Source organism: Harpia harpyja, chromosome 15 (genome assembly GCF_026419915.1).
Source record: "Harpia harpyja isolate bHarHar1 chromosome 15, bHarHar1 primary haplotype, whole genome shotgun sequence".
Taxonomy (NCBI): Eukaryota; Metazoa; Chordata; class Aves; order Accipitriformes; family Accipitridae; genus Harpia; species Harpia harpyja.
This window is the reverse complement of record NC_068954.1, coordinates 6,828,689-6,845,677: the sequence shown is the minus strand read 5'-3', so window position 1 is coordinate 6,845,677 and position 16,989 is coordinate 6,828,689. Positions and strand designations below refer to the sequence as shown.

Here is a 16,989-nt window from a genome sequence, read left to right as displayed (position 1 = left end):
GAAGTGACTAAACAGGCCTGGATTTTCTCAGTGCCAGGCTTCACTGCCATATCTCAGGAGACAGTAGTGACTACATGGCTGTGAGGTCTTCCCACCCTTTTGGTGTGGTAATCTGAGGCTGTGCTGAATTTGTTCTTGATGGCCCTTGCCCCCTTTGCCAACATAACTAATCAGAGCTCTGAGTTACAGTTTTCCATGTGTTCATGTTTAGGGCTTTTTGAAAATCAGAAGCAGGTAAATTGGTGGCATTTTGCTGGGAGGAGTTATCAGGGGAATTATCATGTATTATCAGAACTTCGACTCAAGTTCCCATTTAGTTCTTCTCTTTAGACCATGAATTTTACATCTAACTTCAAAAAGGGTAGTCTCTCACAAGGTATTTGGGCACACATAGCCAAGGTAGGAGTCATGGGTCCAAACTTCTTCAGGCTAAGGATGCCCTGAACCTTGGTGTCTCCCCTCCTATGTAAGTGGCCTACTCACCTGGCTATCCCAATGGGGAAGGGGAATCCACATACCTAAAGTATGAAGGAAGTTTGGAGCTCTGATTGCCAATTTCAAAAGAAAGCCTGGCTGCATCCAGGGGACAAGTGCCTGAGAAAGTGCCTGATAACTACTCTGCTGTCTTTGGCGATACCTTCTGAGCAGCCTATGTGCCTGCGCTTAGAATGCCAGCTCTGTGTAGTCCACCCTGGGCACCTCTCTCTCACCCATTCTGTGTAGGAACCTTTTGCACAGTCAGTCTATATTCTTGCCGTGACATATTGCTGCCATGTGGACAATGGGCAATACACAGATCCCCAAAACACCAACTCAGCCAGATTTTAAGTATTTCAGTCCCAGAGCACTGGTCTCGTCTCGAGTACCCATCAACACTGAAGCTGCCTAATCTGGATACATTTGGCACCAGGAGTCTGCAGAAAGCATAGTGCAGATGACCTGAGGGTACATTTTGATTAGCAAGTAGCAGAGCCACTGCAGAGCAGGGAGAGGGGAAAACTAGGTGTGGAAGTAGGCCCAGCTCCTAACTCCAAACTTAGAGGAAAAAAACAGCGAAACGTGTTCTCAATGCTAAGATATTGCCTATGCTTTACAGGTACCTATGGGTGCTCTTTCACAAACAGCAATCATTTTCACACACTGATATACAAGGCCACAAAAACAATAGCAGTCTCTCTGCTATACATCACTCCAAACGTAAACGACATCGATGTTATATGCAACAGTCCTGAAATGCAGACAAACAGTCCTCTGCTGTCCTGCTGTATTGACAGACACTTACCATCACTTACTGGTGACTGGAAAGTAAATGGAGCACTCAGTATTACAGGTATGATTAACAAAAGATTGTCTTTCACCTGCTAGGTTGGTTTGTTCTTCAAAGATCTCCTCCTAACTGGCTACCCCAAAGGCCAAATCCTAGGATGAATACCGGGTGTGCTCCAAATGTGTGTGTGTGTGGGAAGGACGAAGGATGGATGGACAGCGTGGTACAGACTCCATATATGTTGTGCAGGTGCCAGTGGGATTCTGGGCATCTCCATGCACTGTGCATACATTGATGCTTAAAACTGTGCCATCCTGGATGGAAACAGCTGCCTGGACAAGCGTCATACCAGCTTTTTCCAAAAAGCTTATTTCTGCATTGTCTAGTTTTGAAAGCAAGGATGAGTGCATCAGTCTCTACTACTAGCTCCAGAATTGCCCTTGGGGTATGAAAAGCTTTTGTGTACCAGATAGATACTGAGATTTGGCAACCAAGAGAAGCAGGTGCTACACTTTGAAACAGCTGCAGCATAGCTAAAGACTGAGTGCGCAGTTTCCCTCTCCACCCATACTTGTGATGATACAACACATGCCAGTTGAGTCAGTGGCATCCCACAAGGCTTTACTTATAAAATGAATATAAAGAGTTAATAAAGCACCAAGTAAATGTGTTACAAAGAGTTACAAAATAACATCAATAGAAATGCTCATAAATGTCTGTGAACCACAGTCATAAACAGTCTATTGCCCTCAATATTTTATGGGTACGGATTAACTGTTTATTGTTAACCATTTGCTATAAATGAAATTTAGCAGAAAGCAGGACAGCAAAATGAGAGGAAAACCTTCAAAGCTTATGTGCACAGTCATTTCCACAGAGGACTGCTACGGGTGTGCAGCAGTGCTTGCAGAGAGAGGGGTGATCCTGGCCTGCTGTAATGAGCTGTTCTGCCCTTGATTCCCTGTGGCCAGGCTTTCCCCCAGGAACTCTGCTCGCACGCCAGATGCACATTCAGCTGCAGCATGGGACAGCTTTAGTGGGGTTTTCCTTTTATGCCTAAACCAACACTCTTCAGATTTAAAGTTGAATGACTGTCAGTATCTCCAAATGTTTATTTCAAAATAAGATGACATTAAAATCTGCAGTATTTACTCCTGTTTTACTTACCTTACTTATCCTAAATATCGTAGATAATGGGGTTAGGCTGAATCAGAATACTCTCCTTTTTGGCTTTTCCTGAGGTATCCAAGCAATGTTGTTGCTCTCAGACTGGTTTTGGTGGCAGGTGCCCAGCACTGTCCTGATAGCCATCTTCAGGCCTTTGGAAAACCACTGTGAGTGTTGCCAGAGTAAAGGGTGCGAATGAACTTCAGCAATGATGAGTTAAAAGTGCCATGCTGTCAAAGGTTACATGCAAACCCACAAGGTTTTCCTTAGTTAGAGTGATTGTTTGTGATTTCCAGAGCCCATGTATTTTTGGACATCTGTAGCCCTTCAAAGAATGTTTATTTCTCTCTAGGAGTCTCCAGTTTCAGTGAAAACTGCACTGAATACAAGCTCAACATCAATGAGTCGGTATGCCCACCTGAGATGTCAGGTACAGTGACAACATATACATGTGAGCTGCGGACTGGACATGGTGCCAGGCACAGTCAAAACATCAGAGTAACGTACCTCCAGACAGGTAAGAGTCAGGTAGCATGTAACAGACCATCAGCTCTTTAACGCTAAGTGGCCTCTGTGGCACATGTCATTTGCAAGCAAATGATTATAACAAGTGACTCTCAATAATATGAAATTTATCTTGTGTTGTCTCAGCCCACGTAACAATATCTTCAAGTACAAAAAACTCATCCATTTCCGAGGGATATCCATTCAATCTAACGTGTGAAAGTGATGTGAGCAATTACGACAGTATCAGTTGGAAAATCCAGTCTGGAACTAGCACAAAAACAGTGGACTGTGATACGTGCATCAACAATAGCAAATTTCCAGCCATGTCTGTGCTCACAGTGCGGACTGCCACACAGGACTGGAACGGTGAGTGAACCTGGTTTGTATTAGCTACAAAGGCAATGAATCTCCATACCAGATAGTTTACAGCATCCCTAGCCCAGCAAATCACTGTGAAGCCTGACCACAGTAAATAAAAAAAAAGAGTTAAAATCATAACTGCTGGAGGACAGCAAGACATGATGCTGCCAACAACACTGTACTTGTTCAGTATTAGGGCTCATGACCATGCAAAAGCTGAGGAGCACTTCTGTTGACAGAGACATGGGGTTTTGTGTCACTTCTTTCAGGCACCTACATCTGCACCTTCTCCCAGAAGTACTTGGAGAGTTCTGCCAATGTGACAATCAAGGTTATTTCCTTGCCTCTGAAGCAGAACATCCTGATAAAGCCCATTGCAACGTCGATACCGTGCAAAGTACAACAAGCCCTTGAGTGCTGCATAAGTGCTAACACCGTGGAAGATTACGATGTTACATTTGTGGTTCAAGAAAATGAATTTCGAGTTGGTAAGAAACAACAAACTCGCAGAATCACTAGTTGCGCTATGTGTCACAACCCAGTCCCTGGGGGTTTTTGTTTTCAGTTAGGTCTGTGTAACCAATTCATACTTACTGCTATTATGACAACCAACAAGTACTTCTGAGAGTGTAAAAAAAGGGTAATGGACTTTTTTTAGGATGGTTGTTATGCCTGGGCAGCGTGGCTGAGATTAATAGAAGAGCAACTGAAGTCACTGCTGTAGTGATAAATACATAATAGGTAAATTCAATGTTTGGTTTGCCTTGCCAGGCAGTGAGAAGTGAGCATCCTCATCATTGTTCAGATTAGAAATTGCTGATCTCCACTTATTTGCTTTTATCTTCCACTCTGCCACTTTTTTGAACTGAGTATCAAGGAAACATTACTGAAGAAGATAATCCACTAATTCACGAAAAATGTATAATAACACATTAAGAATGCAATTCAAAGAACTATTATATTTTCTTCAAGGATACATGTAACATATCTTTAACAGCACAAAAGCCTAGGCTTCCATGACTTTAAATTTAGGGCAGTTCTGCAGCTTCCCTGGCATGTTTTTATATACTAGAAGTTTTCGAGTGGGTTACAAAAGAGTTAATTTGAAAAAAGCAAAGAAGAGCCACCTCAACTAATTCAGAAAACACGCAGGAGTGCAAAACCAACAGCCTGAAGTGTAAAGCAGGTGGAGACTGAGGGGTCCTTCAGTTGCTAAGAAAAATGCCAAGATCTCGTTGGAAGAGATTGCAGTCAGGGACCCTCAGGCACATGCATACTGAAAAGCAATGGGAGCATGGTACAGATCCTGAGGTCAAAAGAACCATATAAGAACAGCAAAAAAGTATTCTAGCTTAAATGAAATGCCTGTGGTAGAAGCGGAAGCAGGAAGAGTATTCTCCAAAATGGTCTCTAAAGCAAATTTTGGTTCCTGCACAGTAAAAGAGGGTTTGGGCAGGATTTGCTCATACACCAGTAATTGAAAAGGTACTGATCACGCAGCAGCTGCCAGGAGATTTATTAAGTGGGGAGTAAGAGACAGAGATCAGCATAGAGAAAGGAAGTCTTTTCCACAAAGGAAGTTTTTTTCTCTAGTACCCACAGAAAAGAAAGTTTTGCAGAAGCTTTCTGCTCTCTGCTAGCTGATTGACCCCAAATCTGTGTTAACCTATCTTAATCCTTCCATACAGGGAAAAAGATAGGAAGAAATTTGGTTTGCTACGTGTACAATTACACAGAAACAGAATGCAGCAAAGAGAAAAAGCTCATGGCATATTGCAAGTTTATTAACTGCATTGGAGAGAAAGTCAACAGTGAAAATATAAGTCTGCACCTGATACCTGGTAAGAAAAAAGTTACTGTTTAAAGCTGTGAAATAGGAAATCCCAGTATCTTTGTTAAATCAGATGCCACAAATTTATCGCTGGTGACACCTAACCGGAGCAGTTTTTGTTAGCCAAGAATTTTTGTCTCCTTTTTTGACAGGAAATTTTGAAATACAGAGGAAAATACCAATTTTACTGTAATTTTAAAAAATAAATAGACAAGATATTTTGTCTTCACTGTATTTGACGGTGGCCCCAGTATATTCCCAAGCAGTTATAGTTCAGTCATCTTCTGTCCCTACTTCCTTCTGGTGCAGCCTGCACCACCAAGAGCTTCATCTTCTGTGTTGAAATGTGGGCATGCAGCTCCCAGCTTGCACCAACAATTTAGCAAGGATAAAAGATTGTGGTGCCTCAGGAAGAAGTCATCTAGCTGAGGAGGTCAGCCTGTGGGAGAACATATCCACTTTAAACACAAGAATGGCAACCTCCATGAGGTGTTGCAGAAACCTGGGCAGACCCACCTTCCAGTCAGCTCTGCAGGAAATGCTGGGTAATTAGAATTCAACATTGCTAAATCCAGTTTTGATGTTTAGTTCTGACCAGAGTTTGGATATTTCAGCTCCTTATTCTAAATTGGAAAGAAAGAAATGTTGGACATCCCCATAATACAGAAATTCTGTTTTTCCACGGTAGTGTTGCCCACTGTTGAATCATTGTATCTGGCCAGATTTCACTCTCTTAGGCAATAAATATGCAGCCATTTTATTTACTTTAATCAGCAGATACTTACTGATATGACTAACACAATGAAAGCCAATTAGCAAGACTGACTGTTCATTGAAAAGGTGTTGAGGCCTTACTATCAAGGTCTTAATGAATTTCCTATTAGTGCTATAGCAGCACTGAGTCCCTTAGCAGAATAAACTTTGTGTGAATTACTGTTCACATAGTGGTCAATACAATCCCACTCGCCCCCTAACCCTGTAATCTAACAGACAAATCCTGAAACTTTGGGTATTGGTTTGTTGATTTGATTCAGTACTCAAAAACAAGGGGCTTCATTCAATTTCCTTTTTAATTTCATGATTCCAAAAAATTGGGAGTGCAAGACATACACATCCTGAAAGGTCATAATTAATGAAGACAGCAAGCTGAAATCCTAACTAATTTAAAGACCTCTAAACTTCAGGAGGTCACAGGTTTGATGGGGGTAAATTATATCTCCCTGCTTCTTAGTTTTCTGCCTCTGTGTCTTTCTCAATACAGATAAGGAAGTTTCCTGCTCAGACAGCATTGGCATTGGAATAGAAGGGGCCACGTTAATAAAGCCATGCTGTACATCAGATAATTCAGATTATTTATGCACCCGAGGCAATATAACTTACAAGTGCTCCAACAAGGCATGGAAGGTTCAAAGGAATGACTGCCTGTCTGAACAAATAAGCAACCTGCTGACTAGTGCCGAGGTAACATTTATGAGTTTTCTAGAGGTTGGGGGTGGGGGTGAGTGTGAGACAGCAAAAATTTTTGTTGGGTGTTTTTTTGCTTAACATAATCTAAAATATATGAAGCATTAAAAAATCAAATATTTAATTAAAACTATCTTTTAAAAGATATAAAGAATGATTGGCTATATCTACACAAGTCAGTGAAAGAGGCTAGGTCCCCTTCTCTGGCCCAGAGGGCACGTGGCACTGCATGGTTAATACCCATACACACGAACGCGCTCTCCCCCAGACAAGGTGACCTTATTCATAGTGTCCAGCGGGAGCAGTCGCTGGCCTGGAGTGCTCCCTGAACCATGCTCAGGCGTTGCCTCGGTGAACGCTAGTTGACACAAGCCCAAAGCATGCTACAGAGTACACTAACAACGATGCAATAGGAACAACTCTGTGCGACTGCCCAACCTCAGACCCAGGCCCTGTTTAGCATGCCCCATCAGCTGCCATGCTTCACAGAGAGGTGCTGGGCCTCGGTTTTCAGCCTAGGTATCCTATCATAGCGCTCTTCACTTCTACAAACCATCCAGGGTCACCCTTCTCTCAGTGAGGTTAGGTGAGAACAATTATCTTTCTTTCATCGAATGCTTACGATGTTTATTTTAGTAAATTAGGCACAGCAAGGTCCCAGGCAGAGGTACAGCTACTCCATTATGTATTTTCTTAACTTGCTAGATTGCTCACTCATACAGTTTGGGCCCAGGCCAACTATTTTCTCCCCCAAAACTTCCAGGAGCAGTCTACGAGTTAGCACAGACAAAAGACTACTCTCAATAGGCAGTTAGGGCACCCTGTTCTGGAGGGTCAGAGGATTGAACACTACCAGCATGTCTAGAATGACCCTGGGTCTGTTTATTTTACTAGAATAGGGGTAGTCTTTATGAAGGAGGATCAAGCTCCAGGCAAGTTGCACACATGTGATGTACTGTTATCTTCTGTTCCAGTCCTTGGTCAACAGTCCTGACGCAAAAGCAAACCTACCTGAATACCTTGCAAAGCTTAAGGAAAAGACAGAAAATGCGAAAAACACAATAAACACTTCTCCTGCAAACCTAGGTGCAATCGTTACCATCCTGCATATGGTGTCCTCTATCCCAGCATACGCAGAGAAGCTCACTATTCAAGTAAGGTTTTATTTTAAGTCTTACCTATGCTTATCAATCCCTTTGGCCCCTTTTGTCACAGGGGATGACATTCTCCCTGAAGCAGTTTCACAGCTAGTTAGGGTCAGGAACAGGAAAGTATTGAGGGAATGAGATGAAATGACAGCAAAGATGAAACAACAGCAAAGATACAGAAGAGTTTATGAAAAGTCAAAATGATGAAGACAAGGAGTCTACGCACGAAAAAGAGGCTGCTGTATGCTTAGCAACTAGCAATGTTCTAGGGACCCCCAAATGTCTCTAGCATTCTAATACAGAGGAAAAGGACAAGGAATGATGGATGAAAAATTGGACATGAGCCTGCAATGTGCGCTTGCAGCTCAGAAAGCCAATAGTATCCTGGGCTGCAGAAAAAGAAGGGTGGCCAGCAGGTTGAGGGAGGTGATATTCCCCCTCTACTCTGCTCTGGTGAGACCCCAGCTGGAGTACTGCATCCAGCTCTGGGGTCCTCAGCACAAGACAGACATGGACCTGTTGGAGCAGGTCCAGAGGAGGGTCACGAAAATGGTCAGAGGGCTGGAATACCTCTCCTGTGAGGAAAGGCTGGGAGAGTTGGGGTTGTTCAGCCTCGAGAAGAGAAGGCTCCAGGGAAACCTTATTGCAGCCTTTCAATACTTAAAGGGGCCTTACAGGAAAGTCAGAGAAAGACTTTTTACCAGGGCCTGTAGTGACAGGACAGGGGGCAAGAGTTTTAAACTGTAAGAGGGTAGATTTAGATTGGACATAAGGAAAAAAATTTTTATGATGAACGTGGTGAGATACTGGAACAGGTTGCCCAGAGAAGTTGTGGATGCCCCATCATTGGAAGTGTTCAAGGTCAGGTTGGATGTCCCTGCCCATGACAGGGCAGTTGGACTAGATGATCTTTAAATGTCAAAACCATTCTGTGATTCTATGATTCTATGAGTAGAAGCAGGAATAGAAAAAATGGTTGAAATAAGGATAGGGAGAGTAAATTCCAGGGCCCCTGATCAAGCAAGGACAATCAATTAGATCTTACAACAAATGAATAACAAAACAAATCTTAGAAATACTTGGAAACCTTGATTGTGAGGTATAGAGGAAAAGCACTGCTCTTCTGAGCAGAAAAGTGCAAAGAGACTTGGTGTTTTGTAGCTGGAGAACCCTACATGAGAGAGAGCGAGAAATCAAAGATAGCACAAAGGCTGAGAAAGAAGGGAAAGAAAGATGGAGAAGAAAAAATACTAAGTAATATGTAAAAAAAAAGCCACACAGCTCCACTTCTGGAAACCTTAACTTGTAAATAGAGCATGCAGAGGGTTAACAACTAAAGGTTTCATATGGATTGAGAAAAATAAGAAAATACTGGGCTTTTTCAAAAGGCAATTCTAGGACCACGCAGAAATTACCATCAGAAACAACAACGATTTGTATGGGATTTCAGTAACAGCATTATTCTGTTGTTATTCCAGAATTTCCTCTCCACAGTGGACTTTATTGTTGCTGATTCCACAACTGAAGTTTGGGAAGACCTGAATAAAGAGGAGATACTCAAAAGTTCTTTGTTACTGCAGTCGGTAGAAAATTTTTCCCTGCACCTCCAACCAGTTAATAATACCATTCCTCCTGTCTCTGCAAACTCCCTTCAGCTACAAGGTACAGTTGTCACAGAAAATAACAACCCTTATTATAACAAGACCTTCCACAGTACAGAAAACCTCACAGCTAGTGTGCTCATTGGTGAAAATGAAATTCAGACTCTACCCCAAAATTCAACCATTGTCAGTGTGATGTACTCAAAACTTGGACATATTCTGCCCCGGAATGGGACCAAGTATGTGAACAGCTTACTGATAACAACAACTGTGAGCAGCAACAGAAGTCAGATGTTCAATATTAATATGACATTTGCAAAGAAAAACTCATCTCTAAAGATGCCCCAATGTGTCTTTTGGAACTTCACACTGAACAACCATAGGGCGGGCTGGGATACTCATGGTTGCACACCCACAGAGGCAGAAGATTATGTCATTTGCTCCTGCAGTCACTTGACATCATTCTCCATTCTGATGTCACCTGATAAATTCTCCCAGGTAATCTTTGAAGATTATATTACCTACATTGGCTTGGCCATTTCAATCTTGAGTTTGGTGGCCTGCATTATAATTGAATCCTTAGTCTGGAAATACGTGACAAACAACACAACCTCCTATATGCGCCACATCTGTATACTCAACATAGCTACGTCACTCTTGATTGCTGACATTTGGTTCATTGTCACTGCCTCCATCAATGACCAAAACCAACAGATGAGCAGAGGTATCTGTTTTGTGGCCACCTTTTTCATCCATTTATTCTACCTGTGTGTCTTTTTCTGGATGCTCAGCCTGGGCCTCATTCTTTTCTACAGACTGGTCTTCATCTTACATAACACAAGCAAGACCGCTCAGAAAGCAGTGGCATTCTGCCTGGGATATGGGTGCCCCTTTGTCATTGCAGTCATCACCATCACTGTCACACTGCCAAGGAACAGTTACACCAGAAAGGATGTCTGTTGGCTCAACTGGAAGGACAGCAAAGCTCTCTTGGCCTTCGTCATACCTGCCCTGATCATTGTGGCCATGAATTTGTTCATCACTGCAGTTGTTATAATAAAAATACTGAGGCCAACTATTGGGGATAGGTCAAACAGGCAGGAGAGGAACTCTTTGTTTCAAATTGGCAAAAGTGTGGCCATCCTGACACCACTGTTAGGCCTCACCTGGGGATTTGGCCTTGCCACCATCATCAAAAACAGCCACCGAGCTTTCCACATCCTCTTTGCTCTGCTCAATGCTTTGCAGGTAAGTTACGCATATATATGGTTTTGTTTCCTCTATGACCATTTAACATGTAGGGACGTTCTTGCAATGCTGTGCTTTGAGGGGAACAAAAACAGCTTGGGAGAGCTCAAGTTGCCTTACACATCCTTATTGCCAAAGGGCTCTTCGGGAAACCCATTCCAGGAGTTCAGCAGTATTTCGTATTCTCAGCTGCCTTAAAAGATGTGCCTTACAGATAAAGCTGACGTAAAGATAAGTTCCAACTTTGCCAATAGCTTTGGGAAGAAGTTCATTCCTGAAGATCAGGAAAATAGCCCTATTCTGTTCAGGTGGGCAGGCTTCAGCATGTCTGGTCTCATTTACAGTGCATCTAGAGGCATCATGTTATGCTCTTGTGGGTTCAAGTAATGAGGGAGTATAAACAACATGAAAGTCACCAAGAACAGCTGAGTAGTACTAATAATAAAGAGAGGAATTGACCAAAATACAAATGACTGAAAGTTTTCAGTCAGTATGATTCTTACAACGTATTTAGGTGGCCAGTAGGATCCCAATACCATGGGATTTCTTAAGGACACAATAGTTATGTCTACTCTGTCTCTTAAGAATGGCATCAAAATTCTACGCTTCAGACCGAACTCACTTGCCTTTTATATTGTGAACCTGCTAGCTTATCTGGGGAGCATAGGCAGGGCATGTCTTCCATACGCAAAGGTCCCTCCTTCCAAATATGTTTAGTGCTAGCCAACTATTTGTGTCACTTTTGTAGACCAGATATACACACAGTCTAAATAGTCTGGGCCTGGAGATCTCCTACCACATCAGCAGCCCATTATGTGAGACACTGTCAGAAAAATGCCCTCTATCAAAGAGTTCCAATAGTCAGCACGGACAGTGTTTGAGATAATTATGAGGTACTGCAATTAAAAGGTTGTTGTCATCAAACTGCATGTAATTATCTGTCTCCTAGGGGTTATTCATTTTGGTGTTTGGGACACTCTGGGACAAGAAGGTAAGAATTCAAACTATTTCATGTATTATGTGAAAATTTCATGTATTATGTGAATTTGAACATAGTTCCTGTATTTACTGATTGATTTTTTTTTTTTTAAACAAATAGATACAAGAAGCCCTGCTGAAGAGGAATTCAATGTCCAAATGGAGTTCACAGCAAACAAAGGTTAGAACCTCAGCCTAAGAATGTATTTCAGTTACTGCTGAATATTCTAACATTCTCCAAGTGTTTTTTAAGTCAAATGCACTTCATATTCTGAATTATTTCTTAGAACTAGTCAGAGAAAGAGAAGACACTAACAACATAAATATGAATATATACCCTTTTCCAAAGTTCATCATTTCACCTATAATTGGTAAAAAATGAGAAGGAGGTTGGTGGACATTTACTCTAAATTCCCCAAGAAATAAACCACAAAATATAACTGAAACTTTAAGTTAGAAAACAGAAAATTTCACTGGCACTATTATTTATTTGCAACCTAAGAGAAACGCAAACGGAACTTCTTGGGGAAGATGCTCTTCAGCTATGAGCAGGAAAAGATGGAGATATTGCAACTTGAACTCATGAGACAAGAAGACAGGTTAGCCTCCACTTTATGTTGGGAAAAGAAAATGGGAGGAAGTATGAATCTGTTCTCAAAATCATGTCTATATGTTGCAAAGACTCAGATTTTAATGAGCAAAAGAAAGAACATAAATGAATGTGTTTCTGGAACCAGGTGGCCCGGACACATTTCTAGAAGAGGAAAAGGCTTGGGTCCCATACCCAGAAAATTCCTGCATTTAACTCAAAACATTCAGTGCCTAAAAAAAAAGAACTAACGTTGCAAACAGGGACTGGATCCTTAGGGAAGATCCTGGAAGGCTTTTCTTCCATCTGCAGTGACTTTCTCTGGCCCAGTGACTCTTGCACCAAGGATGGAGACTCTACAATCTCTCTGTATAGCCTTTTCCTGTGTTTGACCACCCTCACAGTGAAAAAGTTTCTTCTTAAGTGTAATTTGCTGTATTTCTATTTGTTCCCAATGCCTCTTGTCCTTTCACTGGGCACAAACAAGAAAAGTCTGGCTCTGTCTTCATTTCCACCACCTCTTGTCCTTTTACTGGGCACCAAGGCAAAAAGTCTGGCTCTGTCTTTACTCCTTTCCAGTCAGATGGCCCCCGGCATGTCCTGGTGCATGGGGTTGTTCCTCCCCAGGGACAGGAGGACTTTGCATTTCCCTTTGTTGAACTTCGTAAGATTCCTGCCATCCCATTTCTCCAGCCTGTTGAGGTCCCTCTGGATGACAGCAGACTCATCTGATCTATCAAGCCACTCCTTCCAGTTCTGTATCACTTGCAGACTTGGTGAGGGTGCATTTTTCCCATTATCGATATCATTAATGAAGGCGTTAAACCCATATTCGACCAGGTACTGACCTCTGTGCATGTCCTCTCCAGCAACGTGCTTAAGGCCCAGGAGGAGGCAGCCTGTGATTAGCCAGGCAGAGCAGTGCTATAAGTTTTAAGTGCTCCAACCGTCTGCCACATTCAGATCTTGTGTCAGGACAAGACAGGAAAGATGCAGCTTCTGCCTCACGTTTCTTCATTTAGGATCACCAGAATCATCCACCTGGATTTTTTTAACTGGTACTCCAGGTATTCCGGTGTTTTCTGCAGGAGGATTGGTTCCCAAACCAAGGTCTGGGAACATTTCCTAGTGCATTTTTAAAGCGCCATTCCTTCTTTCTGGCTTGAAAATGACATCTGCTGGATGTGGTGCTATTCTGACTGTGGGAAAAACTCCTTTTTTTCCCAGGAAACTGGAAGGAAGGCAGGAATAACTGATACAACTATCATTAAGCATGTCAGTTTCTTCATTCCCTCCTGCACTGACACATCCAGCAGAATAAAGTAGTGAGAACAAGTTGTTAAGTCTTGGACCCCAATTCTGAATTCCTTTTCAGACAAAATCTCCTGGACCAGACACTTCCAACACTAGCTGGCACTGTGGAAGCTGCCCCAGGCAGTGGGAATTGGCATATTTCCTTGGCAGGTCTGCTGGCAAAGAATAAATAAAGCAAGATCGAAGTCTTTGATCAAACTTTTAAGATGTGATTCATTTACCTTCTTCCTCTACCACCTTATAAGTGACAATGGACAAAACTGCCTAATTGCCCCCACCATGGTACAATCTAATGAACAGAGAGGGACTGAACAGAAAAAGATGTGTTTTCCATACTTTTTTTTGTTAACACATCTTTTGGAGGAATCTCATTAAATTCTCAAACCACTCCAGAACCGAAAAAGAAACTTCATTTTAGCAGCAAAACGTTTCTTCCTTCCATCTGGACTGTAGAGTGTTGTGTTCCAATGCCCTCTAGTGTGTCAAGTTAAATTTGCCGCTGATTATCTCAGGTTATTGGCCGTCAACGACCATCCCCAAGCATATAAATCTTAGCTTTTCTGGCTACCTCAATGGATATACTCCCATAGATAAGGGACCAGAACTCTGTACTGTCTCATATGACAGACTCTGGACCCTAACGCATTTTCCCTGGCCAACAGTTAGAGACAGGCTGTTTGTGTCCTGTAGTTTCTTTTAAGGTTGATCTCCTTCATCACCATCATAAACACGCAAACGCGTGAACTTGATGCCTCACAAACATCTAGCTTGTGCTTCTGTGGATTGCCTGCTTGTACTACTGAACAACATCTTATTGTAGCCTTTTTTCTCCCCCTCAATGTGGCTACAAAGAAAGTTCTACGCTTGTGGTAAAAACCAGTTTTCTGTCTTACAGTCAAGCTCCCTGATCCTGGTGACACCAATGCTTGCCATGAGCTATCCATTTTCAAGGACCTTTAACAACTTATGTGGGAAAACAGGTATGTGACAAAAGATCTCTCCTACTGAAGCACAAACAAGGTTTTGCCTGCATTCTCACTCTCAGGGTCTGTCTATCCTGATATCTATCAATTTGTCTATCCATACATCCATAGATGGTATTTAATCTTCTAATACAAAGGAACCGTATGTAATAAGTCATTGGAATCACTAGCATAATTGCTCATGATTGTAGCATAATGCTAGAAGCGTAATTGTCTAACACTAAAACAAGTATTGGATGGTGGCATGTCTCACCAATTCTAACACTCACTAACTGAGCTTTGTTTTGAGCTTGATAATATCATGACACACTGCTCCTCAGTTCATTTACTGTTCAGGGACTCTTCACCACCTTGGGGCTGTATCTCTTCAAAGGTTCTCTGGCTTGTCATTTTATGGATGTCACCATTTTGGTTGTGACTTTATTTTGCAAGAAATATTGCTGAAAATATGAGTAATTTCATTCCTAAGTGTGTAATCTTTGCATCCAACCATTTCTCAGAGAAGATAGTGACATTTGGTCAAAGTGGGATATGAAGGAGTTTAATGTAGGCAAGCAACTGCTTTTTAAGAGTGTGTTTATTAGTCAGATGATAATGAAACAAGAAGTTGGTCTCTGACTCTGCTACAGTAAGCTTACCTGAGTACACTAGCCAGACACAGAAGGCTACCACCACAAGAATGAAACACGCCCACAACTGCTTCCCATGCTGCTGCCACCTGAAACTCCCATATTATTAGCACTCTCTTCCACACTCTGCTCTCGGGCTCTGTGCACCTGGGTCTTAGTTTAGAGCCTTGTGGTCACAAAAGGGAGGGAGCTGGGATTCATCTCAAGAGCATGTGTTCTAGATTGCATCCCCATGCTCAAGGAGGACCACTAAGTCCCTTCCTTTGTGTGAGGAAATTACTACCCTATGGCATGATCATCTGGTGAAGCTGACATATCCCGGCTGTGTCACCAAACACATTGACTTCTGTGGTTGCTGGTATTGCTGTAATCCAGAATCCAGCTAGTATCAGGGCTGCAGACCAAGTCAAAGCCACCTGGGTCATCAGGACAGGTCCAACTGTCCTTTGCAATGCCAACATATCCCAGGCTATCTGTCCTTATGTCTAACCACTATGCTTTGTTTTACAGGAAAATACAGAGTATCTTCTTCAGAGCCATCCAGCTCTTCCTCTGAAAACACTTCCAAGTCATATTCTTTGCTTAACTGAGGCACTGCAAATGCTAAATTATATAACTCTGAAAGGACCTCTGCCCTTTCCAAGACACACACAAAAAGTACCTGTGAGTCATCAAGAAGTGGACTGCTTCATTTCGACTAAACTGTGCCTTGGTGCATTCTTCTGGAATAATCATTTCTGGTTAATGTGTAAGGCAGGGAAGCTTTGGGATGTGGAATTTTACAGGGACTGCCAATCCCAGAAGAGATGAGAAGATGTTTCAAACTTGGAAGGATTTAAAGGCCTTCAAGTGCTGGAAAAGACACTGGAAGTGAAGAATTCTCAGCCTTTAAGAGGGTGCTTAGCACTATGCAGTACTGAGCCATGAATTGCAGTGCTATATACAGCTGTTGTCCAGTGGTTTTAGTATTTCCCCTATCAACTGTCTGAATGATTCCAAAGGCCTGTGTAGATACACAAGTACCTCATAGCTTCTCTCTTGCCCCCGTGTTAGAGTCTGGAAAGGCCATAGGGTATAGTGCTCTCCACTTTCTATTTGAGACTTTCTGGAACCAAAGATTCACAACTGAGAAGGTCCATTTCAGATCTTCACTTTTGACTTAGATAAAATGAAGACCGTGATGATTCCTGCATGGTCTTCTTTCAGATGGAATGTACTGAAAGCTCCACGTGGCATACTTTTTTTGAAGAAAAGGAAGCTTTATATCCTTAACTATAACTGTCCCTCCCTTGATATGTAACGTGGTAAGACAGAGATGGTTGCTGCCCTTTACTACAGAGGGGACTGCATTTATTTAATGCATAGTAGTGTTAAGTATGCAAGGAATCTCTTGTGTAAAGTCTGTATGTTTGGGTCTCTTCTCAGAGGAGAATCACACTTGGAGGGCTCAGAGAGTCAACTCTGCAGTGCATATAAACCACCATGTGCCAGGCAGGATGAAAGGTTTTATATAAATTATTGCTCTAATACTACATTTGTGGAATCAGTTATTTCCAAGCCGTGTACCTTTAAAGGCAGAACTCCTGTCTTAAGCAGAGGGCTATGAGAGAGCCTGCAAAGTATTTACAGCACACACAAATATTACAAAACTTAATATAAAATTTGATAGATGGAATCATGAAGCTTTAGATGTGAGGCCAATATCAAATACTGCTGTCAGGTGGTACAGCCCCAGTTGGTTGTTGGGGAATCAGGCCTATATTTACCAGTGGTGAACCTGTTACCAGGACTTTGGGATGAACCAGGGTGGGAAACTGATGCCTACAGTTACAGGCATGTGTGACGGTTTGGTATGGGCAGGTAGTGATGACTGAAGACAACAAACAAGCATCAATCAAATGTA

The 16,989-nt window shown here is 42.2% G+C and overlaps 1 protein-coding gene across 4 annotated transcripts in view; it reads left to right on the top strand.

The window, feature by feature from the left end:
• ADGRF5 (adhesion G protein-coupled receptor F5) overlaps positions 1–16,989 on the top strand; it is a 47,826-nt gene extending 30,837 nt beyond the window's left edge. For all 4 annotated transcript variants that reach the window (XM_052809596.1, XM_052809595.1, XM_052809597.1 and 1 more), the window contains 12 exons: positions 1,097–1,330; positions 2,787–2,951; positions 3,086–3,307; positions 3,571–3,789; positions 4,990–5,142; positions 6,394–6,593; positions 7,571–7,750; positions 9,223–10,593; positions 11,543–11,584; positions 11,693–11,752; positions 14,370–14,454; positions 15,597–16,989. In XM_052809596.1, coding sequence (XP_052665556.1) covers positions 1,097–1,330; positions 2,787–2,951; positions 3,086–3,307; positions 3,571–3,789; positions 4,990–5,142; positions 6,394–6,593; positions 7,571–7,750; positions 9,223–10,593; positions 11,543–11,584; positions 11,693–11,752; positions 14,370–14,454; positions 15,597–15,676 — 3,011 coding nt within the window. In that variant the 3' untranslated portion in view covers positions 15,677–16,989. The remainder of the gene's footprint in view (positions 1–1,096; positions 1,331–2,786; positions 2,952–3,085; positions 3,308–3,570; positions 3,790–4,989; positions 5,143–6,393; positions 6,594–7,570; positions 7,751–9,222; positions 10,594–11,542; positions 11,585–11,692; positions 11,753–14,369; positions 14,455–15,596) is intronic.